Below are 19,204 nucleotides of genomic sequence, written 5' to 3'. Positions count from 1 at the left end.
TCCTATGCCTTCCACTAGATGTCAACAATCTTTAAAAATCGTTTCAGGCTTGTATTCTTATAAATGAGGGAGTAAGACCAGGCTGAACGAGTGGACCCTAACGTGACGCAGTTTTTTCAGGCGCTTGTGCATTTCTTGTTTACCTTTTATATTGACAACGTTATTGTCCGGTTGAAATATTATAGATCATTTAGGCTAGAAAACAACCTGAGGATTGAATATAAACATCGTTTGACATGTTTCTATGAACTTTACGGATACAATTTGGATTTTTTTGTCTGATTGTTTGGACTGAGTTTGAGCCTGTGGATTACTGAAGAAAACACGCTAACAAAACAGAGGTTTTTGGATATAAAGGGACTTCTTTGAACAAAAGGAACATTTATTGAGTAAATGAATGTCTTCTGATTGCCACCATATGAAGATCATCAAAGGTAAGGGTTTAATTTTATCTCTATTAAAGTGTTTTGTAACGCTTGTGCTTGGCTGGTTACTGTTTGTAATAATTTGTCAACTGGGCTATGTCCTGGGCTAGGTATGCTTTTGCCGAAAAGCATTTTATAAATATGACACTGTGGTTGGTTTAACAAGAAGTTAATCTTTAAACCTATGTAAAATATGTTTTGTTTTCTGAATTTTTATAATGAGCATTTCTGTAATTGAATTTGGCGCTCTGCAACCTCACTGGATGTTGGCCAGATGGGACGCTAGCGTCCCACATACCCTAGAGAGGTTAATTCAACAGTACAGACTTGGAGAACAGGCCTAATGAAAAACTTTTATTCTGGCATAGCGAGTGGCGCAGAGGTCTAAGGCACTGCAACGTGCTAGAGGCATCACTACAGATCCGGGTTTGATCGCGCTTTAGTGACTCCTTGAGGCGGCAGGTTGCATGTACGCTGACTTCAGGTCACCTGCTGTACGGTGTTTCCTCTGACACATTGGTGCGGCTGGCTTCCTGGTTAAGCCAGCAGTGTGTCAAGAAGCAGTGCGGCTTGGCTGGGTTGTGCTTTGGAGGACACATGGCTCTCGACCTTCGCCTTCCCAGAGTCCGCACGGCAGTTGCAGCGATGGCACAAGACTGTAACTGCCAATTGGATATCAAGCACATTAAGCATATTTAACATGCTCTAACCAGCCAAATCTCCAAAGTCTAAAAACAGGTTGAAACCGTAAAAATAAACTGTTAAACTGAAAGCCACCATTGTGAATTGCTCTGCAAATGAACAGCCTATGACCTCAACATAACACACCCACACACCAACACATGCAGGAACGCACAGGCCCATGCACACATACACACCAACTCAAGCAGATACAGGCAGACACGCACGTACACACACAACCCATTGTTTCCTCCCAATTCCACATCTATTCTGGAACAACAAACAATAATTGCGTTAACTTCTCTAGGGTAGGGGGTAGCATTTGGAATTTTGGATGAAAAGCATGCCCAAATTAAACAGCCTGCAGGACACGCTAGATAAACTAGTAATATCATCAACCATGTGTAGTGAACTAGTGATTATGATTGATTGATTTGTTTTTTATAAGATAAGTTTAATGCAAGCTAGCAACTTAACTTGGCATACTGCATTTGCGTAACAGGCAGTCTCTTCGTGGAGTACAATGAGAGGCAGGTGGTTAGAGCGTTGGACTAGTGAACTGTAAGGTTGCAAGATTGAATCCCCCGAGCTGAAAAATTGTGAAAATCTGTCGTTCTGCCCCTGAACGAGGCAGTTAACCCACCGTTCCTAGGCCGTCATTGAAAATAAGAATATGTTCTTAACTGACTTTCCTAGTTAAATAAAGATTAAATCAAAGTGTGAAATAATAATAATAATAATTGGGACATCGGCCAAATCGGTGTCCAAAAATACAGATTTCCGATTATTATGAAAACTTGAAATCGGCCCTAATTAATCAGCCATTCTGATTAACCGGTCGACCTCTAATAGAAAACAGCATTTCTTGTTTACCTTTTATATTGATGACGTTATTGTCCGGTTGAAATATTATAGATCATTTAGGCTAAAAACAACCTGAGGATTGAATATAAACATCGTTTGACATGTTTCTATGAACTTTACGGATACAATTTGGATTTTTTGTCTGCCTGTTGCGACTGCGTTTGAGCCTGTGGATTACTGAAGAAAACGCGCAAACAAAACTGAGGTTTTTGGATATAAAGAGAGATTTTATAGAACAAAAGGAACATTTGAATCCTACAGACGAAGAACCATATATGTGAAACATTTTTGTGGGTACCACATTAGGTGTTTTATAGTTGACAAATAATTCACCATACCCATATCTTCCAACAACAATTGATTTTTTTTAAAAGTATTAACTGCTTAGAGACGTACTGTATATTGTAATGAATAAAAAAAGGGAATCAAGATCAAATGAATACTCACATACTGTATGTGGTGACTTTTGCTTTTAATTAATTCAGATTAAAAAAGGTTCAAATGATCACACACAAAATAATTCTCAACAGAACATATTGTACATAACATTTTCTACACGAGGAACAACATCTTAAAATTGTATTAATTCAATATATTTGTGCTGGTTCCAATCATACACAAATTGATTCACATAGAAAACACCCACTATACATTTAATTTCCTACAACAGGGGTGACATGTCTTCTGAAATGTATTCAGATTCAACATACTATACAGGTTCATGAGATCATAAACTCAGAAAAAATGCTTAATTATGTAGCTTGGTTTAACAACAAATGATTCACTCTGCAGCAGCTGGCGAGGTCAGCATGGTCATCAGATCTTGGTACTTGTTTTTTTTGATGGGCAGAGGACTCTGATATGCTCTATGGTAGTGGCTTGCAAAATAGGGAGGTAGAGGTGTAGCTCCTTGTTTTGGTTTGGAGATCAGCCACGATTTCCATCCCTCAAATAGACTGTGGCTCTGTCTGGCATACAGATTCAACTGAAATTAGAACAGAAACATTTGAAGTTCCTGACATCAATAAACAACTTTCACAGTCAAGCATTTGGATATTTTATTGTTAGAACAACATGTTGCATGTTGATGGGATGTTGGTAAACTATTCTCTGTGCAATACCTGGGACTTTTAACCACCTCACTGAGGTGATATGTAGTCCAGCTGGTCGCTTGAGGACAGAATCTGGGAGGTGCCTGGAGTCTTCACATTTCATCCTCATCGCCTTGAATGGTTTTGCTGGTTGTGCTTCAAGTATCATCATCAGGTGTATGAAGGACTGACACCTTACGCCTCTTCTCTATGGTGGCAAAAGATCGATCACAAGGAAGAAAAGAATGACCAAAGACCATGAAATTCTGCTCAGCTTGGGTAAAGTAACCCATAGAGACGAGCATCGACATCAGGTTGAGCATCCGCCAGTTGTTATTCTGCCCACAGCATCTGTCACTAAAGATGATCAACTTGCGCACCTCTGGTTTGGTGAGTGGTGTGAATTTTGTCTTCACCCACTTCAATATGCAGCTTGCCAACTCAATGAACCCTCGGTGTGCAATCCCTGCAGGATACAGTGTAACGTTACATATAACTAGCTAGCTACTGTAGCCATGTCGAATCATCCGGTGGATGGAGAAAAAGTAGCTAGCTATGTTTCTTCTATAATCTAGCAATAACATTTGTAACGATAATGTGTAAGTTAGTAGCCAACGAACTTTAGCCAATATGTTTTCTCTATAGTCACAAATTAGACAACCCAGAACATACATGTTAGTTACTGTACTCTATAGCTAGCTAGCTTGATTGTTTGATATACGGTTCTTCCACATACCTCTTTTGGACAGCTTTTCTTGACCCTTGCTATTTGTATAGGGTTTTCCCACATCCCGTAAGATCTTCATTTGCCTGTCTTTCCATTCTTTTAGTTTTGTTTTACGTTTCTTTCTCGCATTTCGCCAATTTTCATCAGCAACAGAAAAGTTGTCCGTCCATTCTGAGTGGTGCACATAAACGGTTATTCCACGAGAGCCTATCTTTACATTTTAAATTATTGTTAATTAGAGTGTGAAAGCGGTTCACTATAGAAAAAGGGTGTCCAGTAATGATTTTTCATGTATATCTTTAAAAAAAAAAAATTTATGTCACACATTCTTCATCTGTAGGATTAATTTATTGAATGAATGAATGTCTTCTGAATGCAAACATATGAAAATCATCAAAGGTAAGTGATTAATTTGATCTCTATTTCTGACTTGTGTAACTCTTCTACTTGGCTGGTTACTGTTTGTAATGATTTGTCTGCTGGGCGATGTTCTCAAATAATTGTAAGGTATGCTTTCGCCGTGAAGCATTTTTAAAATCCTACACCATTGTTGGATTCACAAGAAGTTAATCTTTAAACCTATGTAAAATAGTTGTATCTTTTCTGAGTTTTTATAATGAGTATTTCTGTATTTGAATTTGGCGCTCTGCAATCTCACTGGATGTTGGCCAGGTGGGATGCTAGCGTCCCACATACCCTAGAGAGGTTAACAGTTTAAAAACTTGTCTGTGTAGCTCTCTCTTGCTAATGCAGATATAACCAACGAAACAATGAATACCCGACACAAGTCTTTAACACCATCCAAACACACAGACACATAACAAATCATATTTAAATATAGACAGAGACAGCAGCAACAGTTCCACAATTGCTAATATTAGAGTTGTCCCCTGTTACCCTCATGAGTGCAGTCACATTGGAGAGGAAATCTGGGTACTCCTGAGCCAGAGAGAGTAAGTACAGCATGGCTTGGTCCCTACTCTGTCCCGCTGTGTGTGCTTCCGATCCGCTTCCATTGAGGACATTTCGTTGCTCCATTACTGGTCCGAGATCAGTGTAGCATGTACAGTCAAGCTTTGGCTGCACTGTGGCTCTATTGCTAGGTTCTGATTCACCTCCTCACGTTTCAACAGAGCTCGGATGGAGATCATTCCTCTGTTCTCAGGCCCAGGGGAGAGGCTTAGACACTGGGAGGAGGGGTCAGAGCTCACTACATGGGGCTGACTTCCTCAAACGGGATGTGGCTTACATAACCACGCTTATGTTACTGATTAATATTTATATCCTAATAGAATTTATAAAATATTAAGAATCCTACAGCCAAATCAACAGATCAGAAAAACAAGTTATTAGGGGCCTATTTGTTTACAATGCTCTCGTCTTAAAACATGTTTCTGCACACCCTTGGGAGACCATAAAGTAGGAGCTCTCCTAAAATACAGTAAGGTAAGAATAGTCCCTCTTGTGGAAATATTTTTTCATATTTGTTTTTGTTGTCAAGATAACATTTCTTGTCCTCTTTTCAGACAGAGGGTTTTTGACCGCTTGCAACTTCTGGAAATGAAGCTTCTCCTCCCGGTCGTTCCAATTTGCTCGTAAAATGATTTACAGTGCCTTGCGAAAGTATTCGGCCCCCTTGAACTTTGCAACCTTTTGCCACATTTCAGGCTTCAAACATAAAGATATAAAACTGTATTTTTTGTGAAGAATCAACAACAAGTGGGACACAATCATGAAGTGGAACGACATTTATTGGATATTTCAAGCTTTTTTAACAAATCAAAAACTGCCTGGTGTGTTCCTTGTTCTTCATGATGCTCTCTGCGCTTTTAACGGACCTCTGAGACTATCACAGTGCAGGTGCATTTATACGGAGACTTGATTACACACAGGTGGATTGTATTTATCATCATTAGTCATTTAGGTCAACATTGGATCATTCAGAGATCCTCACTGAACTTATGGAGAGAGTTTGCTGCACTGAAAGTAAAGGGGCTGAATAATTTTGCACGGCCAATTTTTCAGTTTTTGATTTGTTAAAAAAGTTTTAAATATCGAATAAATGTCACTCCACTTCATGATTGTGTCCCACTTGTTGTTGATTCTTCACAAAAAAATACAGTTTTATATCTTTATGTTTGAAGCCTGAAATGTGGCAAAAGGTCGCAAAGTTCAAGGGGGCCGAATACTTTCGCAAGGCACTGTACCTAATTCATGTAAAAATGAACAACTGCTATTGGGTAAACTTTATCTACTTGAATATAAAGTGTAATCCCCCTTCATCTAAAATGAATGCATTAAGATGGTAATGACAAAAACAAATTTCAGATCACGGTTATTGTCCATAATAGTCGGCTACACGATTACACAATAATTGTGACAGCCCTATGACCTCTCTCACTGAATGTTCTCTGAATGCAGATAGCCTAACATATTTTTGATCACCCCACATGCCATCTTAAGCACCCAACCAACGATTGCTTTGAAACAGCATGGTAGTGTGCCGTATTTGGCAAATCGTGACAATGGGGCGGTAGAACTGACACAGAGAACCTAAAATAGACACAGAGCATATTTATTGTTATTCACACAGAAAAGACTACAATAGCTTCCCTTCAAATGGAGCATGAATGAGAGATTTTCTACTTACTGTCTACTCACAGATAATCTGGGTCTCTCTTTTCTCAATCAAGCTGTGGCGATAGCTATAATCTTCCCTGGCTAGTAAACTCGATACTCACCGTGCTTTAAAACCACACACACAGGCCTCCATGGATGCTTCTAACTCTAGTCCTAATGATGGAATGTAGTTAGAATAATAAAGCTGTATACTGCTGTAAGAACTACAAAATATACAAGTGTTTAAAATCAACCACAGCTACCTGACGGTCAACAAATTTCGTCAGCCGGTGATTGTCAAGCAAATAACTAGTCAGGCTCACGGTAATTGACCGTAAGTTAACAAATACATTTATAATTTTCTGGCTTCCACACACAGCCTACAAGCCACTGATGCAGACCTTTGGAACATCTACAATTTAAAACGTCTAATAAATCCTTGTAATATAGCCTACATCTTCACAGTAAATCCATATTTATTTTAGACAGGTCTAAAGAAACATGATATGAAGAAAATGTAGTCTATTTCAGAAGAACAAAATAGCATACTCTGAGTTGTCCTGATCTGGCTATGCCATATGGCTGTGGGCTACACTAGGTTAATTTAGCAGACAAGATTTGCTTAGAAGTCCGTGGAATTATTATATATTATTTTATAGTATGAAGAATACAATTCAACAAAGCTGAATAAAATAGAAATGATGTTTTCTCCAAACAATTTGAGGAAGTGCGCACGCGCGACTATTCTGTTTTAACTTCTTTGGGGTAGGGAGCAGTACTTTCACGTCCGGATGAAAAGCGTACACCCAGAGTAAACTGCCTGCTACTCAGGCCCAGATGCTAGGATATGCATATAATTACTAGATTCTGATAGAAAACACTCTGAAACGGTTTGAATGATGTCTGTGAGTATAACACAACTCATATGGCAGACAAAAACCTCAGAGAAATCTGAGGTTTGTAGGCTTTCAATATACAGTGTATGTGGGGTCATATTGCACTTCGTAAGGCTTCCACTAGATGTCAACAGTCTTTAGAAAGTTGTTTCAGGCTTCTACTGTGAGGTGGGAGAGAATGAGAGCTGATTGAGTCATGGGTCTGCCAGAAGGCTAACAGAGTTAGCTCTGTTCCCTTTCATTTCTAAAGACAAAGGAATTCTCCGGTTGAAACATTCCTGAAGAGTTATGATAAAAACATCCTAAAGATTTATTATATACATCATTTGGCATGTTTCTACGAACTGTAATATAACTTTTTTGACTTTGTCTGGACCTAGGGCCTGCGCATTTGGATTACTGTACTAAATGCGCTAACAAAAAGGCGGTATTTGGACATAAATCGAACAAGACTAACATTTATTGTGGAACTGGGATTCCTGGGAGTGCATTCTGATGAAGATCATCAAATGTAAGTGAATAGTTATAGTGCTATTTCTGACTTTTGTTGACTCCATAACATGGCGGGTATCTGTATTGCTTGTTTTGGTCTCTGAGCTCTGTACTCAGATTATTCCGTGGTGTGCTTTTTCCGTAAAGCTTTTTTGAAATCTGACACAGCGGTTGCATTAAGAGGAAGAATATTTTTAACCTTTCTAGCGCAGGGGTTCTGCTAGCGGAAGACCTCGACAAACACTCTGCTGAAAAGGCAGCGCGCGATATTTAAAAATATTTTTTTGAAATATGTAACTTTCACACATTAACAAGTCCAATACAGAAAATGAAAGATAAACATCTTGTTAATCTACCCATCGTGTCCGATTTAAAAAATGCTTTACAGCTAAAACACCACATATGATTATGTTAGATCACCGCCAAGTCAAAAAAACACAGCCATTCTTCCAGCCAAAGATAGGAGTCACAAAAAGCAGAAATATAGATCAAATGAACCACTAAACTTTGATGATCTTCATCAGATGACACTCATATGACATTGTTACACAATGTATGTTTTGTTCGATAATGTGCATATTTATATAAAAAAATCTCAGTTTACATTGGCGCCTTACGTGCAGTAATGTTTTGTTTCCAAAACATCAGGTGATTTTTAGCAGAAATACTCACAATAAACATTGATAAAAGTGTTATTCACATAATTAAAGATAGGCTTCTCCTTAATGTAACCGCTGTGTACTTGGTGGGCCAAGCTTTAGAAAACTACAAACCTCAGATGTCCCACTTCCTGGTTTGATTTTTCTCAGGTTTTCGCCTGCCATATGACTTCTGTTATACTCACAGACATTATTCAAACAGTTTTAGAAACTTCAGAGGGTTGTCTATCCAATACTAATAATATGCACATATTAGCATCTGGGACAGAGTAGGAGGCAGTTCACTCTGGGCACGCTATTCATCCAAAAGTGAAAATGATGCTATCCCAAAAAGGTTCATTCCATGCTTAACTGTTGTATTTTCATCAACATTTATGATGAGTATTTCTGTAAATTGACGTCTGCACTTTCAACCGGATGTTTTGCAGGCAAAACATAACGCGCAAATGTAAACAGAGATTTTTGGATATAAATATGAACTTTATCGAACAAAACATACATGTATTGTGTAACATGAAGTCCTATGAGTGCCATCTGATGAAGGTTAGTGATACATTTTCTCTCTTTCTGCTTTTTCTGCTTTTTGTGACTCCTCTCTTTGGCTAGAAAAATGTGACATGGTTTTTTTGTGACAAGGTACTGACCTAACATAATCACATGGTATGCTTTTGTCATAAAGCCTTTTTGAAATCGGATACTGTGGTGGGATTAACAACAAGTGTATCTTTAAAATGGTGTATAATTTTAATTATGAGATTTCTGTTTGAATTTGGTGCCCTGCACTTTCACTGGATGTTAGTCAGGTGGGACATTAGCGTCCCACGTACCCTAGAGAGGTTAACAAAGAAATAGGTACTCCTATATGCTTCATTTAGAGTTTAATACATTGTAAGGCTACATAATGCAACTCTAATGATGATTTTTTTAAAGTTGTTTGAAAAGGCATGAGCTCTGCTTTGTTTTTGCGCAGGCTGTACACACTTCATCAGTCTCTCATTCACAATTTGACACTTGATAATGCTTTGAATGTCCCGGCGGCATCCCCTGTGTGTGGCCATAATGCACCCTAAAAAAATCCATGCCTTTTGCAGCCCTTCTCCCTGAGTGCTGCCTGCTCTGAAGTACTTCGCACTCAGACCTCTCTCCATCACATGATCAGGTCTTCCTCACAGGCTACAAGTGAAGACAGAGATCTGGAACACAACAGCACGCGTCCTTACCAATTCCGAGGTGCATATTGAAGGTATTGGAAGGACTGTCCACATTTACTCCGTCAGCCAACAAGATGAGTAGGTCTAACGAACAGCAAAAGCACTAGCCTATGTTAAATCTACTATCCTCATAGGACAAAAGTTGTCCTATTATATTCTGTGTGAGGAACAAGAATTCCAAACAGTCTGGGACAGTTGTGGGATGCAATAGATCCCAAATTAATACAAGCACTAGCATAAAAAAACAATCTTTAATAAGGCTGACACAACAGATCAGAACGTTTAACATAAAATGTTGATAGCCTAATAGGTTATTTCTTCACATTATAAGAGCAACAATGCGCACACGGCAGTAGGCCATTGTTCCATTAGTGCAAAAACGCCATTCTCCAAAGTTTCCACAAATACAATTATGCATTTAATGCTTTTATTATAAAGGTGCATTTTTAGGGTGAAAATGATCTTCCCCAAACTTGAAACTCACGCGCTGCTTATGTATGCCAGTTAGGCTCTACACCCTTTGTAACGTGGAGTAATGTGCTTCATTTTAAGAAGTTATTTGGCCACCTTAGTTGTGATAAACCTTATCAAATCATATAGGCCTATAGGTTAGGTTACATGACGTGCATGAATATGATTTTCTTTAAAAAGGTATTTCTTACCTTAATCATCCAAAAGTGATAATATATACAGTTGGAGGTTTACATACACTTATGTTGGAGTCATTAAAACTCGTTTTTCAACTACTTCACAAATTTCTTCTGAACAAACTATAGTTTTGGCAAGTAGGTTAAGATATCTACTTTGTGCATGACACAAGTAATTCTTCCAACAACTGTTTACAGACAGATTATTTCACTGTATCACAATTCCAGTTGGTCAGAAGTTTACATACACTCAGTTGACTGTGCCTTTAAACAGCTTGGAAATTCCAGAAAATTATATCATGGCTTTAGAAGCTTCTGATAGGCTAATTGACATAATTTGAGTCAATTGGAGGTGTAACTGCGGATGTATTTCAAGGCCTACCTTCAAACTCAGTGCTTCTTTGCTTGACATCATGGGAAAACCAAAATAAATCAGCCAAGAAAAAAGTTTTTGTAAACCTCCACAAGTCTGGTTCATCCTTGGTAGCAATTTCTAAATGCCTGGAGGTACCATGTTCATCTGTACAAGCAATAGTACGCAAGTATAAACACCATGGGACCACGCAGCCATCATACCTCTCAGGAAGGAGATTCGTTCTGTCTCCTAGAGATTAACGTACTTTGGATGCGAAAAGTGCAAATCAATCCCAGAACAGCAGCAAAGGACCTTGTGAAGATGCTGGAGGAAACAGGTACAAAAGTATCTATATCCGCAATAAAACAAGTCCTATATCAACATAACCTGAAAGGCCGCTCAACAAGGAAGAAGCCACTGCTCCAAAACCTCCATAAAAAAAGCCAGACTATGGTCTGCAACTGCACATGGGGACAAAGATCGTACTTTCTGGAGAAATGTCCTCTGATCTGATGAAACAAAAATAGAACTGTTTGGACATCATGACCATTGTTCGGTTTGGAGGAAAAAGGGGAAGGCTTGCAAGCCGAAGAACACCATGCCAACCGTGAAGCACGGGGTGGCAGCATCATGTTGTGGGGGTGCTTTGCGGCAGGAGGGTCTTGTGAACTTCACAAAATAGATGGCACCGTGAGGTACGGAAAATTATGTGGATATATTGAAGCAACATCTCAAGACATCAGTGAGGAAGTTAAAGCTTGGTCGCAAATGGGTCTTCCAAATGGACAATGAGCCCAAGCATATTTCCAAAGTTGTGGCAAAATGGCTTCAGGACAACAAAGTCAATGTATTGGAGTGGCCATCACAAAGCCCTGACCTCAATCCCATAGAAAATTTGTGGGCACAACTGAAAAAGCGTGTGTGAGCAAGGAGGCCTACCAACCTGATACAGTTACACCATCTCTGTCAGGAGGAACGGGCCAAAATTCACCCAACTTATTGTAGGAAGCTTGTGGAAGGCTATCCGAAACCTTTGACCCAAGTTCAACAATTTAAAGGCACTGCTACCAAAAACGAATTGAGTGTATGTAAACTTCTGACCCAGTGGGAATGTGATGAAAGAAATAAAAGATGGAATAAATCATTCTCTCTACTATTATTCTGACATTCCACATTCTTAAAATAAAGTGGTGATCCTAACTGACCTAAGACAGAATTTTTACTAGGATTAGATGTCAGGAATTGTGAAAAACTGAGTTTAAATGTAGTTGGCTAAGGTGTATGTAAACTTCCGAATTCAACTGTAATTCACAAGTGATAAGCTCATATTGTCACCAATCAGACTATTCTTGTTTAAATATTGTCTTTACATATACGTGTGAAATTCGTTTTGATTTAGACCATTATCATGCACCTGTCTTGAAACAGGGGCAGGGGGAAAAATACATGTCATCTCTGCACTTAAATAGAGAATGGAGGATGTTTTTCCTGTGGTTCATTTTCAAGCCAGCCAGGTAGGCTATACTCCTGTTGTAAAGATAAGCAATGTGCTTAATATTAGAAATGATGAGAAATAAATATAGTACACCTAGCCTATAGAAAAATGATGGGATCCTCCTCCTTTTAATAGAGGTCGTAACTGTTTTCACGCACAAATTTCATAGCCTATAGAAATGTTGCGCAACATGAGCTTATGGGCTCTCATGAAGTGTTTGAGTAGATTTTCAATCACATTTGCATTGATGTCATGGTGTTTAAAGGGACAATAGAGTGCTGAGTACCAGGCAGTTAGCACGTTTGGTAGGCAACTAATGACCATCAGCAACATCAGAGCTTGGAGAAGCCTAATTACCGTGAATAAATGGTCATGTGGAATTTGACTGCCTTCATGACTCGTGACCTCCGGTGTGGCGGTAATACGGTCACTGCAACAGCCCTATGATTGACCACAGATTTTGACCAGTGACTGACCGGGAATTGTTCTAGGTCTAAAACCTAAGCCACGCTGTCCGATGACAGGACAGTACAGCCAAGAATATATTTTTTTGTGCTGGTTATATTTGGTGTGCTAATCCATGTGAACACTGACAAAGATTTCTTCTCTGCATGACTGGCCTTTCACTCTCTTGTGAAGAGCCAATCTTTTTCTCTAACATTCTCACCAACTCTGAAAAGTCCATCTCCCTTTGCTAGAAATTCTTCATGAACAGAATTGCATGCACAGAGAGACAGGGAAAGAGAAAGAGTTGGCGAAAGAGACAGGGAAAGAGAAAGGGGGGGTGAAAGAGAGAAAAGAGAAAATAAAGTAGAGAAAATAAAAAACAGAGATACCTTTTTACATAGGTATTCAGACCTGTTGCAATGAGACTCGAAATTTAGCTCAGGTGCATCCTGTTTCCACTGATCTAGAACTTGATTGGAGTCCACCTGATTGGACATGATTTGGAAAGGCACACCGTGTCTATGTAAAAGGTTCCACAGTTAACAGTGCATATCGGAGCAAAAACCAAGCCATGAGGTCAAAGGAATTGTCCATAGACCTCTGAGACAGGATTGTGTCGAGGTACAGATCTGGGGAAGGCTACCAAAAAATGTCTGCAGCATTGAAGGTCCCCAAGAACACAGTGACCCCCATCATTCTTAAAATGGAAGAAGTTTGGAACCACTAAGACCCTTCCAAGAGCTGACCGCTTGCCAAACTGAGCAATCAGGGGAGAAGGGCCTTGGTCAGGGAGGTGACCAAGTGCCCGATGGTCACTCTGACAGAGCTCCAGAGTTCCATTGTGGAGATGGGAGAACCATCTCTGCAGCACAACACCAATCAGGCCTTTATGGTAGTGGCCAGACAGAAACCTCTTCTAAATTAAAAAGGCACATGACAGACCACTTGGAATTGGCCAAAAGGCACCTAAAGACACAGACAATGAGAAACAAGATCCTCTGGTCTGAAGAAACACAGATTGAACTCTTTGGCCTGAATGCCAAGCGTCACGTCTGGAGGAACAGAGGCACCATCCCTATGGTGAAGCATGATGTTGGTGGTATCATGCTGTGGTGATGTTTTCAGTGGCAGGGACTGGGAGACTAATCAGGATCGAGGGAAAGATGAACAGAGCAAAGTACAGTGAGATCCTTGATGAAAACCTGCTACAGAGGACTCAGGACCTCAGACTGGGGCAAAGGTTCACCTTCCAACAGGACAATGACCCTAAGCACACAGCCAAGACAATGCAGGAGTGACTTCGGGACAAGTCTATGAATGTCTTTAAGTGGCCCAGCCAGAGCCGGCCTTGAACCCAATTTAACATCTCTGGAGAGACATGAAAATAGCTGTGCAGCGATGCTCCCCATCCAACCTGACAGAGCTTGAGAGGATCTGCAGAGAAGAATTGGAGAAACTCTCCAAATACAGGTGTACCAAGCTTGAAGCATCATACCCAAGAAGACTCGAGGCTGTAATCGCTGCCAAAGATGATTCAACAAAGTGCTGAGTAAAGGGCCTGAATACAAATGTAAATGTGATATTATTATTATTTTTTTAAATACATTTGCTAACATTTCTAAAAACCTGTTTTTGCTTTGTCATTATGGGTTATTGTGTTTAGAATGATGAAAAAAAAATCAAAGGTCAAGGGTCCTGAATACTTTTCAAATGCACTGCAAGTCCCTCGAGCTAGAGAGAACAATAATAACCTAAATCGTATCCATGCAAATTCTGAGTCGCTCAGCTGACAAATAAGGGTATTTTTGTTTAGCTAAGTTTGGAACTGTTGCTATGAGCATGACGAAACGGAATATGTGATATCATCCTTGGACCTCTCATTATAACAATGAAATCCTCTTCAGTAGACTGGCGTTTTCACAACACTGTCTGACAGTCAGAGCAGCCAGCCAGTGACTAACGCCATATGCCAAGTGTCTTGGTCAAGGCAACGCTTCACTAATCAACCATGTATAGCAATACAACTCAAAGTCAGCTCAGACGTGACAAATAATATCCTTAACTGTCTGGACTCCTATATGATATGATATAGAGCTCACCTCTGAAAATAACATCTTACGGTACCGTTTCACTGGTTTATGTGGCACGTTATACTTGGATGAAAGAGAATGAAGGCGCTGTGTAAACATTGCAAACAGACTGAATGATGTTGTCCCTGGTGAACACTTCCGTTCTTCTCGGTCCACAAATCACACAAATGTTTTTCCAGAACACTCAAATAATTGAGTATGGTTGGTACAGTAAACAAGTCTTATGTATAAACCCTGCTGATAGTTTCAGGATGCCGAGAGAGCCTGTGCTGCCTCCCTCTGTAGGGATAGATAGCTGTACCCAGCATACCTCCTTGCTTCGGGCATGACACTGATCCCCAGGGTCTGACTGACTGCATCCGTAAATAACTTGGCGACAAAGTGTAGTTAGTTACCCCTGGCTTGGACAGACCAGACAGACAGACACGGTCCATGGGTACAGAAAGTGTGGTTCTTTTGGGGTAAATATAGCCTCAATGATTGGACTGTACACCTCCCCCCACCTCCCCTTCCGCCATATCCCTCCCACTTCCCCTGGCAGCTCCTGTGAGAGACACTGAGGACCTGTGTCACGCTAGGCTCGCTGCGCTGCTTCTCCCCATCTTGCACCATGGCAGGATTCTATGGCCTTCCACTTACAAGGACCTTATGCCATGCTTAGCTCTGCACAGTTCTTTCTGTGTCTAGTTGCTGGATCGTAAAGACCCTTTCAGAAGAGAATCTTTGTGTCGATTAAAATGGATGTAGAAATAGCTCATGGTAATAATGCTTACGGGACCCAAATCCTTCATTCAGTGCTGCATGAGCTGAGCACACCTGGGTTCACAGTGAACACATACAATACCCCTCTCGATCCCTCCTAACAAATAAAATACTATCATACCAGTGGCAAAGCTCATATGCCAGGGGCTTAATCTGGTTATACTTGGGATAGCTAGCTCACTAAGCTAAAGCCTAGGCATTTGCTCAGGGAGCAAATGCAAGCCTTCTGGCTTCAGACAAGGTTACTAATCACGCAGGCGATACGTAATTCGCCAAACCACCCGTCTTACATTTTGAAAGTAAGAACGACAGTTGACAAAGAAAACGTAAATCCCTACAATCTGACCCCCTTCTTAGCACCTTTCTCCATAAACCACATGCCTTATCCGCATGGCTTATGTACATTCCCCGAGATTCCTTCTGCTATTTACATTCTGTCCTGTGTCAATATTTCCCAGTCTAACGGCACAAGGTTAAGACCAAAGGTCGTTATGGTTCGCTGTAATAACCATCCTTTCAATTTAAACCCCATCCATACAGAGAGAATCACAAATACAATTTAACTGATAAGGTTGGGGGAACTTTTTGTCCTTAATAATCCTGGCAATTGCTTTTCTCGTTGAATCGGAACAGAGATATTTCTCCTACACTTAGGGCAGCAGCCTACTCTAATACACGGGGGTGACGGAGGACACAAAGACAGATTGTGTCCATTCTGGGATTGCCAGACATGGTTTTACTGCTGTGTAATGGAAGTAATGCTCCTGTTGGGAACCAGAGCATAGCCCAGTGTACACAGAGTTGCAAGTCATTCTTCCTCTGCCCAAAAGAACTGCCCTGATTTTGGCAGCAGCAGCCTACTCATAGAAATAGAATGTACCCATGACTGTAACTTCATATTGCCAAGGTCTGAGGGGGGTTTCCCAATCTAGTCATTCTATTGCTATGGTGTACCTACAAGGAGGCAGACGAGTATTCATCACACAGATATAAAAGGACATTATCTCAGGCGCTTCATCGGGGACACAGACGGATCCAAGATGTCTACCGCTCCCGCCCCCTCTTCAGTGCAAAAAAGGACAACAAACAATGGGGTTGCCATGGAAAAACCTGGACGTTTAGTCACCGCACGTTGGCAGATTAGAAGGTTTGTCGGGATTCAGAGTTTTTTACAATCCCTACTCCTCACAAATATGGACTTCACTGTGCTCTCGTCTCCCATCCTCTTAGGTTAAACAAATGGTTAACTGGTCATGTGGAGGAACACTTGAGTGGAGACAGACTAAACATGGTGGTTAAAAAAAGGCTATAAGACAAAATACAGCTCAGCACATCCAGTAGCTTCATCATAAACATGTGTATGACGGGAAAACTCTGATTCAATTCTTATGTGAAAACCACGAGGGGGCCAATCTAACAACATTTTGATTTCATTGTTGTTTTTATTGGATAAATAGTGGAGAGAGAGAGACAAGCAGGGAGAGAGATTTTTCTGTCAGCATAGTGTCAGGGGCTGGATTTGGGAATATTCCCAGGCGGCTGAGTTATCCTCTAGGCCACTGGTCACCAACCTTTTCTGAGTCCAGATCACTTTCTGAGTCAAAATGCAAGCCGAGATCCACCGCTCAGATTTTGCTGAACATTGCATCAAAAACATAAGCTTATGCAACATGAACCTATTAAAAACACAACACTGTAGCAATGAGACACAGCGGAGCGACTGAGCAGCCATTTGAGGGCTCGCCTCAACGTACCTCCGCTCTCCCTTTCCTCCGCTGACACTGACCAAAAAGATACACTGCCTTTCAGCTGAGGGCGAAACTTGAGTCGCACCGCATTAATTCATGCACAAATTCATGTTGTTACTCCAATGAACAGAGAAAGTGAAATATTCCTCAATATTAAAAAGACACAAGACGCCAATAATAACGATACACTTTCCTACTCATTCACTACAGCTGCAGTGCTGGTTGTAGCACAAGTGGAAGTAGGAAGGTGCATTTTATGGCTTATAAAGCGTTGAAAACAAAGTGCTGACAGTGCTGAGTAAGAACTTACCCTCAGTCATAAAAACAGCAGCTCTTTGCTGTATTCGTTGACAGTCTCTCTCTAGTCATGGTTTTAGAAGTTTTCAAATCTCACAGTATCAACTTTGCTGTAACATTCTTTTACGTGTGCTACGTTACTGCAGGCATGGTAATCTGAGCCATCCGATTGGCCAGCGGCAGGCCTATGGTGCACTTGATTTGCTCTCCAGGCCCACAGGGAAGGCAGAGTTTGTACCTTCAGACACATGAAATGGTTAAAAATGGGAACACTTTGCCTACCCGGCACGAAGGGTAGTTAAAAAAATAGGAATACAAAAATGTAAATAGGAACGCAAGGCTTTATAGTTTTTTTATTTTTATAGAAATGTTTGGCGATCGACTGGCCGATCTCCAAGGCATTCCTAGTCGATCACCAAACATTTCTGTGAAAAAAACAACAATAAAGGCTTGCGTTCCTATTTTTGGTGACCACTGCCCTTGACCATCTTGATGACCAGTAGAAAAATGAATGGTCATTTAATTGATAGTATTACTTGGATAAATATTGCTCAACCAATCCAATAACTTCTAGGTTGCTATTATCCTGCATCTCTGTATCACGTAGGTCAATGATGATTGGTGTGAACGACTAGCCTAGCTCACAGCTAACAGTTGATCCAGCTAAGAGCAGGCCGCTCTACTTACCAGTCTCTCCATCTCCTGCTCCCTGAGCCTCTCCTCTCTCTGACGCCGGTGGTACTCCAACAGCTCGTCCTCGTTGTCGCTGATCTCAGAGATGCTGTTTTTGCGCTCCCGCATGCCCGGGTGGGGGCCCCTCAGATCCCGGGGGCCCCCAGACATCTTCCTATGGCCCCTGGGGCTGGCGAGAGGAGAGGAGCCAGGCAGAGAGCCCAGGCTGTACGCTGGGGAGAGGGCATTTCCAAAGCTGGCCTTCATCCCCCCTTCCCCGCTCTCCATCATCATCAACCCTGAGGTGGGGGAGGGGCTACGGGCTCGAACCACACTGCCGCCAAACTGGTCCCCCGCGGGGGACTCGGCCTTGCGTTGGAGCCTGGGGCTCTCCGGGACTCCCAACTTCCCTGATGATGATGGGCTCTCAGGTGTTCTCAATGTGGGGATACTTCCAGGGAGAGCCCCTGGGAGAACAGGCACCCCTCTGCGAGCCATGGAGGGGCTGAGAGGAGGGAGCTCCTTCATGCTGCTACCCCCGCTGCTGAGCTCAAGGTTCCTGCGAGACAGTCGAGGGCTCTCTGGGGGCTGCAGTGTGCGGGGGTGGGGGAAGGGGTGGTGCTGCTGGAGTGGAGAGCCCCCCTGGATGATGTGGACGATTGGGTCCAGGGGAGGCTGAAAGGCCCTGCTGTGCTGGGATAGCAGCTGTCTGGAAGGGCTGGAGGTGAGGGAGTGGTCCGCTTGCTCTCTGAAGGGGCTGGCCGGGCGCTCCTGGAGGATGGTGCCCGCTTTCGTCCTGGGACTGGATGGTGAGGAGGAGGTGTAGGGGAACTTGGCCGTGAATCTGGGGCTACTTGGCACTGCGTTCCTTCCCATGTACCCGGCATCGGCTGAGGCAACAGATAGGTGGGTCAGTCTAGGGCTCTCTGAACCCACCCCACCTGGGTTATCCAGGCTCTGACCTCTGCGGGCTGGCTTGGGGCTCTGGGGGGCCTCCAGGAGACCTTTCCTCTGGTGCTTAGGGCT

General features: G+C 41.7%; 1 protein-coding gene across 1 annotated transcript in view; it reads right to left on the bottom strand.

The window, feature by feature from the left end:
* The window catches only part of LOC123992309 (pleckstrin homology-like domain family B member 1), a 96,448-nt gene that overhangs the window by 39,593 nt on the left and 37,651 nt on the right, over positions 1–19,204 (bottom strand). The window contains 1 exon segment of the mRNA XM_046293467.1: positions 18,194–19,203. Within this exon segment, the coding sequence (XP_046149423.1) occupies positions 18,194–19,203 (1,010 nt within the window).

The sequence above is a fragment of the Oncorhynchus gorbuscha genome, linkage group LG13 (genome assembly GCF_021184085.1).
Source record: "Oncorhynchus gorbuscha isolate QuinsamMale2020 ecotype Even-year linkage group LG13, OgorEven_v1.0, whole genome shotgun sequence".
NCBI classification, from domain to species: Eukaryota; Metazoa; Chordata; class Actinopteri; order Salmoniformes; family Salmonidae; genus Oncorhynchus; species Oncorhynchus gorbuscha.
The sequence above is the reverse complement of the archived record's forward strand: the minus strand, read 5'-3'. Positions and strand labels throughout refer to the sequence as shown.